The sequence below is a fragment of the Tachyglossus aculeatus genome, chromosome 4, assembly GCF_015852505.1.
Source record: "Tachyglossus aculeatus isolate mTacAcu1 chromosome 4, mTacAcu1.pri, whole genome shotgun sequence".
NCBI lineage: Eukaryota > Metazoa > Chordata > Mammalia > Monotremata > Tachyglossidae > Tachyglossus > Tachyglossus aculeatus.
Window position 1 is genome coordinate 1,113,029 of NC_052069.1, and position 14,639 is coordinate 1,127,667.

The following is a 14,639-nucleotide window of genomic DNA, read 5'->3' on the forward strand; positions in this document are numbered from 1 at the left end:
CGCTTCGAATAATGCTTTACACATAGTAAGTGCTTAACAAATATTATCAATCAATCAATGTCGTATTTATTGAGCGCTTACTGTGTGCAGAGCACTGTATTAAGCTCTTGGGGAGTCCAAGTTGGCAACATATATAGAGACGGTCCCTCCGCAACAACGGGCTCACAGTCTAGAAGGGGGAGACAGAGAACAAAACCAAACAAATTAACAAAATAAAATAATAATACTACTAATAATATTACTGCTACTAATAGTAGTAATAACGTTTCCCTCCCCTTTGAATTGTTGTCCCTCTGGGTTTATTTTTCGAACACAGACCCTGGGCTTAACGTTTACCCAGGGAGAACAGTGGGATTTTTTTTTTTTTTGGTGTTTTTTTTTAAATGTTATTTATTATAAGTGCTTACGATGTGCCAGGCACTGTACTAAACACTGGGATTAGATGCAGGATAATCAGGTTGGACGTGGGGCTCGCAGTCTTAATCCCCACTTCCCAGATGAGATGAGAAGCAGCGTGGCAAGGGAAGCAGCGTGGCTCAGTGGAAAGAGCCCAGGGTTTGGAGTCAGAGGTCATGGGTTCAAATCCTGGCTCCGCCAATTGTCGGCTATGTGACTTTGGGCAAGTCACGTCACTTCTCTTTGCCTCAGTTACCTCAGCTGTAAAATGGGGATGAAGACTGTGAGCCCCACATGGGGCAACCTGATTGCCTTGTAACCGCCCCAGTGCTTAGAACAGTGCTTTGCACATAGTAAGCGCTTAATAAATGCCATTATTATGCGGTAACTGAGACCCCGAGAAGTGAAGCGATTTGCCCGAGGTCACAGAGTGGACGGTGGCAGAGCCTGGATTAGAACCCAGGGCCTTCCAACTCCCAGGCCTGTGCTCTAGCCACTCGGCCAGTATGCTTCTCTGCCTTGTCCCAGTAATAATAATGATGGTATTTGTTCATTCATTCAATCGTATTTATTGAGCGCTTACTGTGTGCAGAGCACTGTACTAAGCACTTATTTGTTAAGCGCTTACTATGTGCCAAGCACTATTCTAAGTGCTGGGGGAGATACAAGGTCATCAGGTTGTCCCATGTGGGACTAACAGTCTTAATCCCCACTTTAATAATAATAATAATGTTGATAATAATGGCATTTATTAAGCGCTTACTATATGCAAAGCACTGTTCATGTTACAGATGAGGGAACTGAGGCCCAGAGATCATCATCATCATCATCAATCGTATTTATTGAGCGCTTACTGTGTGCAGAGCACTGTACTAAGCGCTTGGGAAGTCCAAGTTGGCAACATATAGAGACAGTCCCTACCCAACAGTGGGCTCACAGTCTAAAAGGGGGAGACAGAGAACAAAACCAAACATACTAACAAAATAAAATAAATAGAATAGATATGTACAAGTAAGATAAATAAGTAGAGTAACAAATATGTACAAACATATATACAGATGTAAAGTGACTTGCCCAGAGTCACACAGCTGATAAGTAGCGTTGCGGGGATTAGAACCCACGACCTCCGACTCCCAACTCCGTGCTCTTTCCAGCATGCGTAGAAGCAGCGTGGCTCAGTGGCAAGAGCCCGGGCTTGGGAGTCAGCGGTCATGGGTTCAAATCCCGGCTCCGCCACTTGTCAGCTGCGTGACTTTGGGCAAGCCACTTCACTTCTCCAGGCCTCGGTCACCTCGTCTGCAAAATGAACCGCGCTTTGCACATAGTAAGCGCTTAATAAATGCCATTATTGTGAGCCCTCAGTGGGACAACCTGATCACCTTGTAACCTCCCCAGCGCGTAGAACAGGGCTTTGCACATAGTAAGCGCTTAATAAATGCCATTATTATGAGCCCTCAGTGGGACAACCTGATCGCCTTGTAACCTCCCCAGCGCGTAGAACAGGGCTTTGCACATAGTAAGCGCTTAATAAATGCCATTATTATGAGCCCTCAGTGGGACAACCTGATCACCTTGTAACCTCCCCAGCGCGTAGAACAGGGCTTTGCACATAGTAAGCGCTTAATAAATGCCATTATTATTATTATTATTATTATTATTATTGTTATTATTATTTCCCCCGAGCCGCGCTGCTCCCCCAGTACTCTGATGTCTCCCACCCCGACTAGCTAAGGTGGTCCACCCTCTCGAAGACTCGAAACGTGGCTACCCCGAACGCAGCTGAGCCTCTCTTTTTTCCTCTGGACTGGAAGCTCGTTGAGGGCGGGGAGGGTCTCTCCCAACTCTGACGTCTCCCTGTATATATGTTTGTACATATTTATTACTCTTTTTATTTTACTTGTACATATCTATTCTATTTTATTTTGTTAGTATGTTTGGTTTTGTTCTCTGTCTCCCCCTTTTAGACTGTGAGCCCACTGTTGGGTAGGGACCGTCTCTAGATGTTGCCAGCTTGGACTTCCCAAGCGCTTAGTACAGTGCTCTGCACACAGTAAGTGCTCAATAAATACGATCGATGATGATGATGATGATGTATCGGACTCTCCCGAGCGCTTAGTCTAGGCATCCAACAGTAATCACCGTTTACTGAGCGATCGTTTTTCCCCCCACCCACTCTGCCCAGCTCCCGCTAATCCCCCAAACAAAAACTTCCGACAAATGTGACCTCCCATCACCTTGACCTTCCAAGATCCCCTTTGGGCCGGAGTCCATCTCCTTCGGTTACCTCGGAAGAGGGTAATTTCTTTATTTATAACCTCCGGGAGGCCTTCCCAGACTGAGCCTGTCTCCCCCTTCTAGACTGTGAGCCCGTTGTTGGGAAGGGAGTAGTCTCTATCCGTTGCCGAATTGTACTTTCCAAGCGCTTAGTACAGTGCTCTGCACACAGTAAGCGCTCAATAAATACGATTGAATGAATGAATGAGCCCCCTTTTTCCTCTCCTCCTCCCTATCCCCTGTATATAGGTATATATGTTTGTACGTATTTATCACTTATACATATTTGTACATATTGTATTGTACATACATACATATTGTACATACTTGTACATATTTATTACTCTATTTTACTTGTACGTATAAGCGCTTAGTACAGTGCTCTGCACACAGTAAGTGCTCAATAAATACGATTGATTGATTGATTGATCCTATTTATTTTATTTTGCTAATATGTTTGGTTTTGTTCTCTGTCTCCCCCTTCTAGACTGTGAGCCCGCTGTTGGGTAGGGACCATCTCTACATGTTGCCAACCTGTACTTCCCAAGCGCTTAGTACAGTGCTCTGCACACAGTAAGCGCTCAATAAATACGATTGATTGTTTGATTGATTGTGGGGTAGGGACTGTCTCTATATGTTGCCAACTTGGACTTCCCAAGCGCTTAGTACAGTGCTCTGCACACAGTAAGCACTCAATAAATACGATTGATTGATTGATCCCCCCGCTCTACCTCCTTCCCCTCCCCTCAGCACCTGTATATATATTTGCCCAGATTTAGAATAATAATAATAATGGCATTTTTATTAAGCTCTTAGTATGTGCAAAGCACCGTTCTAAGCGCTGGGGAGGTTACAAGGTGGATCAGGTTGTCCCCCGGGGGGCTCACAGTCTTCATCCCCATTTTCCAGATGAGGGAACTGAGGCCCAGTGAAGTGAAGTGACTTGCCCAAAGTCACACAGCTGACAAGTGGCGGAGCTGGGATTTGAACCCCTGACCTCTGACTCCAAAGCCCGGGCTCTTTCCATTGAGCCACACTGCTTCTCCAGTAGAGATTTATTACTCTATTTTACTTGGACATATTTACCATTTATTTTGTTAACGATGTGCATCTAGCTTTAATTCTATTTGTTCTGACGATTTTGACACCCGTCAACATGTTTTGTTTTGTTGTCTGTCTCCCCCTTCCAGACTGTGAGCCCGTTGTTGGGTAGGGACCGTCTCTATAGTTGCCGACTTGTACTTCCCAAGCGCTTAGTACGGTGCTCTGCACACAGTAAGTGCTCAATAAGTACGAATGAATCAATCAATCAATCAATTGTATTTATTGAGCGCTTACTGTGTGCAGAGCACTGTACTAAGCGCTTAGTATGAATGAATGAAGTGTTTCCTCAGGGTCCTTCTTTCCAGAGGAACGAAATGAACACTTTTGATAGAAGTTTGAAATTAGAATTAAGGTTCTTTAAGCTATGTGACTTTAAGCTATTTTTTCCTAATATTCATTCATTCAGTCAGTCGTGTTTATTGAGCGCTTACTGTGTGCAGAACACTGTACTAAGCGCTTGGGAAGTACAGGTTATCTTATTAAGACTTCAAGGTCAGGGAATGGGTAATCATTCATTCATTCGTTTGGTCGTATTTATTTCTTTATTTTTTAATGGCATTTATTAAGCGCTTACTATGTGCACAGCACTGTTCTAAGCGCTGGGGAGGTTACAAGGTGATCAGGTTGTCCCATGGCGGGCTCACAGTCTTCATCCCCATTTTCCAGATGAGGGAACTGAGTCCCAGAGGAGTGAAGTGACTTGCCCAAAGTCACACAGCTGACAAGTGGCAGAGCCGGAATTTGAACCCACGGCCTCTGACTCAGAGAAGTGAAGTGACTTACCCAAAGTCACACAGCTGACAGTTGGCGGAGCCGGGATTTGAACCCCTGACCTCGGACTCCAAAGCCCGGGCTCTTTCCACCGAGCCACGCTGCTTCTCATATTTATTGAGCGCTTACCGTCTGCAGAGCACCGTACTAAGCGCTTGGGAAGTACAATTCAGCAATAAAGAGAGGCAGTCCCTGTCCACAACGGGCTCACAGCCTAGAAGCGGGGAGACAGACATCAAAACAAATAAACAGGCATCAGTAGCATCATTATAAATAGAATTATAAATCTGTGGACGTCAAAACAAGTAAACAGGCATTAATATAAATAAATAGAAATACAGCTACGTGCGTATATATACAAGTGCCGCGGAGCAGGGAGGGAGGCGGAACAAAGGGAGCGAATCGGGGCGACGGGGAGGGAAGGGGGAGCTGAGGAAAAGGGGGGCTTAGTCTGGGAAGGCCTCTTGGAGGAGGTGAGCCTTCAGTAGGGCTCAATCAGTCGGCATTCATTCATTTATTCAATCGTGTTTATTGAGCGCTTACTGTGTGCAGAGCGCTGTACTAAGCGCTTGGAAAGTACAATTCGGCAGCAGATAGAGAGGGTCCCTTGCCAACAACGGGCTCACAGTCTAGAAGGGGGAGACAGACAACAAAAAACAAGTAGGCATCAATATAATCAGCATAAATAGAATTATAGAAATATAAACCTCATTAATTCATTCATTCAGTCATATTTTTTGAGCGCTTACTGTGTGCAGAGCGCTGTACTAAGTGCTTGGAAAGTACAATTTGGCAACAGATAGAGACAATCCCTTGCCAACAACGGGCTCACAGTCTAGAAGGGGGAGACAGACAACAAAACAAGTAGACCGGCATCAATATAATCGGAATAAATAGAATTATAGAAACATAAACATCATTAATACATTCATTCGATCGTATTTATTGAGCGCTTACTGTGTGCAGAGCGCTGTACCAAGCGCTTGGAAAGTACAGTTTGGCAACAGATAGAGACAATCCCTTGCCAACAATGGGCTCACAGTCTAGAAGGGGGAGACAGACAGCAAAACAAAACATGTAGAGCGGCATCAATATAATCGGAATAAATAGAATTATAGAAACATAAACATCATTAATTCATTCATTCGATCGTATTTATTGAGCGCTTACTGTGTGCAGAGTGCTGTACTAAGCGCTTGGAAAGTACAATTTGGCAACAGATAGAGACAATCCCTTGCCAACAACGGGCTCACAGTCTAGAAGGGGGAGACAGACAACAAAACAAGACAAGTAGAGAGGCATCAATATAATCAGAATAAATAGAATTATAAAAACATAAACTTCATTAATTCATTCATTCGATCATATTTATTGAGTGCTTACTGTGTGCAGAGCGCTGTACTAAGCGCTTGGAAAGTACAATTTGGCAACAGAGACAATCCCTTGCCAACAACGGGCTCACAGTCTAGAAGGGGGAGACAGGCAACAAAACAAAACAAGTAGACAGGCATCAATATAATCGGAATAAATAGAATTATAGAAACATAAACATCATTAATACATTCATTTGATCGTGTTTATTGAGCGCTTACTGTGTGCAGAGCGCTGTACTAAGCGCTTGGAAAGTTAAATTTGGCAACAGATAGAGACAATCCCTTCCCAACAACGGGCTCACAGTCTAGAAGGGGGAGACAGACAACAAAACAAAACAAGTAGACAGGCATCAATATAATCGGAATAAATAGAATTATAGAAACATAAACATCATTAATTCATTCATTCGATTGTATTTATTGAGCGCTTACTGTGTGCAGAGCGCTGTACCAAGCGCTTGGAAAGTACAATTTGGCAACAGATAGAGACAATCCCTTCCCAGCAATGGGTTCAGAAATTGGCCATCTGTTTCCCTGATATTCATTCATTCAGTCGTATTTATTGAGCGCTTACTGTGTGCAGAGCACTGTACTAAGCGCTTGGGAAGGAGAAGTCGGCAACATATAGAAGACGGTCCCTACCCAACAGCGGGCTCACAGTCTAGAAGGGGGAGACAGACAACAAAACAAAATATAGTAACAAAATAAAATAAATAGAATAGTAAATATGTACAAGTAAAATAAATAGAGTAATAAATCTGTACAAAATCTGATATCTTGAAATGACGTGAAAGTTTTCAAAACCTGAGGAAGAAAAATGACTTCATCCACCTAACCAATTAGATGTCGTGAGGAGCAGTGCCAAAAAAGCCACCAAAGTGAATTCAGGTCACCTCATCGAGCGTGTACAAAACAGGGATCTAATCAGCTAGTTCTTTCCCGTTCCTTCCATTCATTCATTCAATGGTATTTATTGAGCGCTTACTGTGTGCAAAGCACTGTACTAAGCGCTTGGGAAGGACAAGTTGGCAACATATAGAGACAACAGCGGGCTCACAGTCTAGAAGGGGGAGACAGACAACAAAACATAGTAACAAAATAAAATAAATAGAATAGTAAATGTGTACAAGTAAAATAGAGTAATAAACCTGTACAAAATCTGATATCTTGAAATGACATGAAAGATTTAAAAATTTGAGGAAAATGATTTCATCCACCTAACCAATTAGATGTCGTGAGGAGCAGTGCCAAAAAAGCCACCAAAGTGAATTCTGGTTACCACATCGAGCGTGTACGAACCAGTGATCTATAAAACTATTTCTTTCCCGTTCCTTCCATTCACTCATTCAGTCGTATTTATTGAGCGCTTACTGTGTGCAGAGCACTGTACTAAGCGCTTGGGAAGGACAAGTAGGCAACATATAGAGACAACAACGGGCTCACAGTCTAGAAGGGGGAGACAGACAACAAAACAAAACATAGTAACAAAATAAAATAAATAGAATAGTAAATGTGTGCAAGTAAAATAGAGTAATAAACCTGTACAAAATCTGATATCTTGAAATGACATGAAAGATTTAAAAATTTGAGGAAGAGAAATGATTTCATTCACCTAATCAATTAGATGTCGTGAAGAGCAGTGCCAAAAAAGCCACCAAAGTGAATTCAGGTCACCTCATCGAGAGTGTATGAACCAGGGATCTAAACAGCTATTTCGTTCCCGTTCCTTCCATTCACTCATTCAGTCGTATTTATTGAGCGCTTACTGTGTGCAGAGCACTGTACTAAGCGCTTGGGAAGTACAAGTTGGCAACATATCATCATCATCATCATCAATCGTATTTATTGAGCGCTTACTATGTGCAGAGCACTGTACTAAGCGCTTGGGAAGTACAAATTGGCAACATCTAGAGACAGTCCCTACCCAACAGTGGGCTCACAGTCTAAAAGGGGGAGACAGAGAACAAAACCAAACATACTAACAAAATAAAATAAATAGAATAGATATGTACAAATAAAATAAATAAATAAATAGAGTAATAAATATATACAAACATATATACAGGTGCAGTGGGGAAGCACAGCACAGAACATATAGAGACGGTCCCTACTCAACAGCAGGCTCACAGTCTAGGTGGGGAAGACAGACAACAAAACAAAACATAGTAACAAAATAAATAGAATAGTAAATGTGTACAAGTAAAATAGAGTAATAAACCTGTACAAAATCTGATATCTTGAAATGGCATGAAAGTTTTCAAAATCTGAGGAAGAAAAATGATTTCATCCACCTAACCAATTAGGTGTCGTGAGGAGCAGTGCCAAAAAAAGCCATCCGACTTTAACTACCGAGCGAGTTTCTCTCTCTTTTTCCTGATTCGCAAAAAATTCATCCCTTGGAAGTATATCCTCGGAATTAAAATCACCGAGGTGCTGGTTATGGGCAGGGAATGTCTCTACCAACTCGGTTGTATTGTGTTCGTGTTAGTGCAGTGTTCTGTGTGTAGTAAGTGCTCAATAAATACCATTAATTGATTAATTATCCTCGCCTTAGTAAGGCCAGGAGCGCTCAAAGAAGCCCGTAGAAAAGCAGCGTGATTTTGTGGCAAGATGGGAGTTAGAGGTCGTGAGTTCTAATCCCGCCCCTCCACCACTTAGCTGTGTTCTTTGGACAAGTCCCTTCACTTCTCTGTGCCTCAGTTCCCTCCTTTGTACAATGGGGATGAAGATTGTGAGCCCCGCACGGGACAACCTGATCACCTTGTATCACCTGATCACCAGAGAAGCAGCGTGGCTCAGTGGAAAGAGCCCGGGCTTTGGAGTCAGAGGTCATGGGTTCGAATCCCGACTCTCCGCCACATGTCTGCTGTGTGATCTTGGGCAAGTCACTTCACTTCTCTGGGCCTCAGTTCCCTCATCTGTAAAACGGGGATGAAGACTGTGAGCCCCACGTGGGACAACCTGATCACCCTGTATCCTCCCCAGCGCTTAGAACAGTGCTTTGCACATAGTAAGCGCTTAACAAATGCTTATTATTATTATTATTATTATTATTATTATTATTATTATTATTATTATTATTATCCACCCCAGTGCTTAGAACAGGGCTCAGCTCATAGTAAGCACTTAACAGATGCCACCATTATTATTATTATTATTATTGCTGTTATTAAAGGATGTTGTTTTCCTACTTGGGTCAACTGTGACATTCCCTCGTGAACAAATTGTGAGTCCTGGTGACCTGCCTGGAGGAGGCAAGAGAACTGCGTAGAAATGAGTTATTTTATTTTGTTAGTATGTTTGGTTTTGTTCTCTGTCTCCCCCCTTTTAGACTGTGAGCCCGCTGTCGGGCAGGGACCGTCTCTATATGTTGCCAATTTGTACTTCCCAAGCGCTTAGTACAGTGCTCTGCACACAGTAAGCGCTCAATAAATACGATTGATGATGATGATGATGATGATGATGATGGGGTGGTGGGAAAGAGCTTCCTGACATGTGGCCAAGACCACCATTTTCTCGGTTTTAGGTTCTCGAAGGTGGAAAGGGGTAACAAAAGCAGATTAAAAGCGGAAGACTGCAAGCCCTAAGTGGGACAACTTGATCACCTTGTATTCCCCCCAGCGCTTAGAACAGTGCTTTGCACGTAGTAAGCGCTTAACAAATACCATCATTATTATTATTAATCAAATTAATCAAGCAGTGAGACAGAGAACAAAACCAAACATATTAACAAAATAAAATAAATAGAATAGATATGTACAAGTAAAAATAGATAAGTAAATAGAGTAATAAATATGTACAAACATATATACATATACAGGTTAATTAATCAATTAATTAGTCAAATTAATCAAGCAGTGGTATTCATTGAGCACTTCCTATTTTCTAAGTGCGTAATAGTAGTAACAGTGACTGTATTTGTTAAGCGCTTACTATAATAATAATAATAATGACGTTTATTAAGTGCTTACTATGTGCAAAGCACTGCTCTAAGTGCTGGGGGGAAACGAGGTGATCGGGTTGTCCCACTTAGGGCTCTCAGCCTTCATCCCCATTTTACAGATGAGGTAACTGAGGCATGGAGAAGTTAAGCACGGGGAGTGATGATGATGATGATGGTATTTGTTAAGCGCTTACTATGTGCAAAGCAATCAATCAATCAATCGTATGTATTGAGCGCTTACTGTGTGCAGAGCACTGTACTAAGCGCTTGGGAAGTCCAAGTTGGCAACATATAGAGGCAGTCCCTACCCAACAGTGGGCTCACAATCTAGAAGGGGGAGACAGAGAACAAAACCAAACATATTAACAAAATAAAATAAATAGAATAGATCTGTACAAGTAAAATAGAGTAATAAATATGTACAAACATATATACATATACAGGTTAATTAATTAATTAGTCAAATTAATAAAGCAGTGGTATTCATTGAGCACTTCCTATTTTTTAAGTGCATAATAATAGTAATAATGATGGTATTTGTTAAGCTCTTACTGTAATAATAATAATGGCATTTATTAAGTGCTTACTATGTGCAAAGCACTGTTCTAAGCACTGCGGGGGGGACACGAGGTGATCGGGTTGTCCCACTTAGGGCTCGCAGTCTTCATCCCCATTTTACAAATGAGGTAACTGAGGCATGGAGAAGTTAAGCATGGAGAGTGATGATGATGGTATTTGTTAAGCACTTACTATGTGCAAAACACTGTTCTAAGTGCTGGGGGGATACAGGGTGCCCCACATGGGGCTTGCAGTCTTAATCCCCATTTTTTTACAGATGAGGGAACTGAGGCACAGAGAAGCAAAGTGACTTGCCCAAAGTCACACAGCAGACAAGTGGCGGAGCCGGGATTGGAACCCATAATAATAATAGTAATAATGATGGCATTTATTAAGCGCTTACTATGTGCAAAGCACTGTTCTAAGCGCTGGGGGATACAAGGTGATCAGGTTGCCCCACGTGGGGCTCGCAGCCTTAATCCTCATTTTACAGATGAGGGAACTGAGGCCCAGAGAAGTTAAGCACGGAGAGTGATGATGATGGTATTTGTTAAGCGCTTACTATGTGCAAAGCACTGTTCTAAGTGCTGGGGGGATGCAAGGTGATCAAGGTGCCCCACGTGGTGCTCGCAGTCTTAATCCCCATGTTTTTACAGATGAGGGAACTGAGGCCCAGAGAAGCTAAGTGACTTGCCCAAAGTCACACGGCAGACAAGCGGCGGAGCTGGGATTAGAACCCATAATAATAATAATAATAATAATAATAATAATAATAATAGCATTTATTAAGTGCTGACTATGTGCAAAGCACTGTTCTAAGCACTGGAGGGATACAAGGTGATCAAGTTGCCCCATGTGAGGCTCACAGTCTTAATCCCCATTTTTTTCAGAGGAGGGAACTGAGGCCCAGAGAAGCGAAGTGACTTGCCCAAAGTCAAACAGCAGACAAGTGGCGGAGCCGGGATTAGAACCCATAATAATAATAATAATAATGATGGCATTAATTAAGCGCTTACTATGTGCAAAGCACTGTTCTAAGCGCCGGGGAGGTTACAAGGTGATCAGGTTGCCCCACGTGGGGCTCGCAGTCTTAATCCCCATTTTTTTTAACAGATGAGGGAACTGAGGCCCAGAGAAGCGAAGTGACTTGCCCAAAGTCACACAGCAGACAAGTGGCGGAGCCGGGATTAGAACCCATAATAATAATAATAATAATAATGATAATAATAATGGCATTTATTAAGCGCTTACTATGTGCAAAGCACTGTTCTAGGCGCCGGGGAGGTTACAAGGTGATCAGGTTGCCCCCCGCGGGGCTCCCAGTCTTCATCCCCATTTTGCAGATGGAACTGAGGCCCAGAGAAGTGAAGTGCCTTGCCCAAGGTCACACAGCTGACAAGCGGCGGAGCCGGGATTAGAACCCACGACCCCTGACTCCAAAGCCCGGGCTCTTTCCACTGAGCCACGCTGCCTCTCTGTGCTTACTATGCAGTGCCGGCCGGGCACTGTACTAGGCGCTGGCGAAGACGCAAGATAATCAGATTGGACACCGTTCCCGTCCCGCGTGGGGCAGGCGGTCCTAGTCCATATTCTCTGGAACTGAGGCCCAGAGAAGCGAAGCCACTTCTCCAGGGTGACCAGCCGATCAATCAATGTCGTATTTATTGAGCGCTTACTGCGTGCAGAGCACCGTACTACTACTACTAATAATAATAATGGCATTTGTTAAGCGCTTACTATGTGCAGAGCACTGTTCTAAGCGCTGGGGAGGTTACAAGGTGATCAAGTTGTCCCACGTGGGGCTCCCAGTCTTAACCCCCATTTTACAGATGAGGGAACTGAGGCTCAGAGAATCAATCAATCAATCAATCGTATTTACTGAGCGCTTACTATGTGCAGAGCACTGTACTAAGCGCTTGGGAAGTACAAATTGGCAACACATAGAGACAGTCCCTACCCAACAGTGGGCTCACAGTCTAAAAGGGGGAGGCAGAGAACAGAACCAAACATACCAACAAAATAAAATAAGTAGGATAGAAATGTACAAGTAAAATAAATAAATAAATAAATAAATAGAGTAATAAATCTGTACAACCATATATACATATATGCAGGTGCTGTGGGGAAGGGAAGGAGGTGAGACGGGGGGATGGAGAGGGGGACGAGGGGGAGAGGAAAGAAGGGGCTCAGTCTGGGAAGGCCTCTTGGAGGAGGTGAGCTCTCAGCAGGGCCTTGAAGGGAGGAAGAGAGCGAGCTTGGCGGATGGGCAGAGGGACTGGGGGCATTCCAGGCCCGGGGGATGACATGGGCCGGGGGCCCAGAGAAGCTAAGTGACTTGCCTAAGGTCACACAGCAGACGTGTGGGGGAGCGGGGATTCGAACCCATGACCTCCGACTCCAAAGCCCGGGCTCTTTCCACTGAGCCACGCTGCTCCTCTGAGCGCTTGGGAAGTCCAAGATGGCAACATCTAGAGACAGTCTAAATAAAAGGTGCGCGGCGGAGCCGGTCCTCTGGGCGCCCGCGGGCCGGCCCCGTTCGAAGCTTCCCTGTCCCTCTCTCGCAGGCTGGGGATGGCGGCGCACGACTCGTGCGGCGAGGACACGTACGCTACCTTGTTACAAAGGTACCATCGGCTGGAAGAGGACATGGGGCGAGTGGCGCAGGAGTGGCTCCAGTGCCAGAAGAGAATCGACGACTACGTGGACGAGCAGGTGAGGAGCCGAGCGGCCCCCCGGCCGGGCCCCGACTGCGCCGCGGCGCTCTGCTCGTTCATTCAGTGAAGGAATGGACGGTACATATTTATTCATCAATCAATCAATCAATCGTATTTATTGAGCGCTCACTGTGTGCAGAGCACTGTACTGAGCGCTTGGGAAGTCCAAGTTGGCAACATCTAGAGACGGTCCCTACCCAACAGGTGGCTCACTCTTACTTGTCCGTATTTATTCTATTTATTTTATTTGGTTAATACGTTTTGTTCTCTGTCTCCCCCCTCTAGACTGTGAGCCCACCGTTGGGTAGGGACCGTCTCTATATGTTGCCAACTTGGACTTCCCAAGCGCTTAGTACGGTGCTCTGCACACAGTAAGCTCTCAGTAAATACAACTGAATGAATGAATGAATGAATGGTGCATATTTATTACTCTGTTTTACTTGCACATATTTATTCTATTTATTTTATTTTGTTAATATGTTTTGTTTTGTCGTCTGTCTCCCCCCTCTAGACTGTGAGCCCGCTGTTGGGTAGGGACCGTCTCTAGATGTTGCCGAGTTGGACTTCCCAAACGCTTAGTACGGTGCTCTGCACACAGTAAGCACTCAATAAATATGATTGAATGAATGAATGGTGCATATTTATTAATCAATCAATCAATCGTATTTATTGAGCGCTCACTGTGTGCAGAGCACTGTACTGAGCGCTTGGGAAGTCCAAGTTGGCAACATCTAGAGACGGTCCCTACCCAACAGGTGGCTCACTCTTACTTGTCCGTATTTATTCTATTTATTTTATTTGGTTAATATGTTTTGTTCTCTGTCTCCCCCCTCTAGACTGTGAGCCCACCGTTGGGTAGGGACCGTCTCTATATGTTGCCAACTTGGACTTCCCAAACGCTTAGTACGGTGCTCTGCACACAGTAAGCTCTCAGTAAATACGACTGACTGAATGAATGAATAAATGAGTGAATGGTGCATATTTATTACTCTGTTTTACTTGCACATATTTATTCTATTTATTTTATTTTGTTAATATGTTTTGTTTTGTCATCTGTCTCCCCCCTCTAGACTGTGAGCCCGCTGTTGGGTAGGGACCGTCTCTGGATGTTGCCGACTTGGACTTCCCAAGCGCTTAGTACGGTGCTCTGCACACAGTAAGCGCTCAATAAATATGATTGAATGAATGAATGGTGCATATTTATTAATCAATCAATCAATCGTATTTATTGAGCGCTTACTTTGTGCAGAGCACTGTACTGAGCGCTTGGGAACTACAAGTTGGCAACATATAGAGACGGTCCCAACCCAACAGGTGGCTCACTCTTACTTGTACGTATTTATTCTATTTATTTTATTTTGTTAATATGTTTTGTTTTGTCGGCCGTCTCCCTCTTCTAGACTGTGAGCCTGCTGTTGGGTAGGGACCGTCTCTAGATGTTGCCGACTTGGACTTCCCAAGCGCTTAGTATGGTGCTCTGCACACAGTAAGCGCTCAATAAATATG

General features: G+C 43.9%; 1 protein-coding gene across 2 annotated transcripts in view; it reads left to right on the forward strand.

The window, feature by feature from the left end:
* FAM193A (family with sequence similarity 193 member A) overlaps positions 1 to 14,639 on the forward strand; it is a 252,759-nt gene that overhangs the window by 144,492 nt on the left and 93,628 nt on the right. For both annotated transcript variants that reach the window (XM_038745554.1, XM_038745555.1), the window contains exon 8: positions 12,984 to 13,131. In XM_038745554.1, the coding sequence (XP_038601482.1) occupies positions 12,984 to 13,131 (148 nt within the window). The remainder of the gene's footprint in view (positions 1 to 12,983; positions 13,132 to 14,639) is intronic.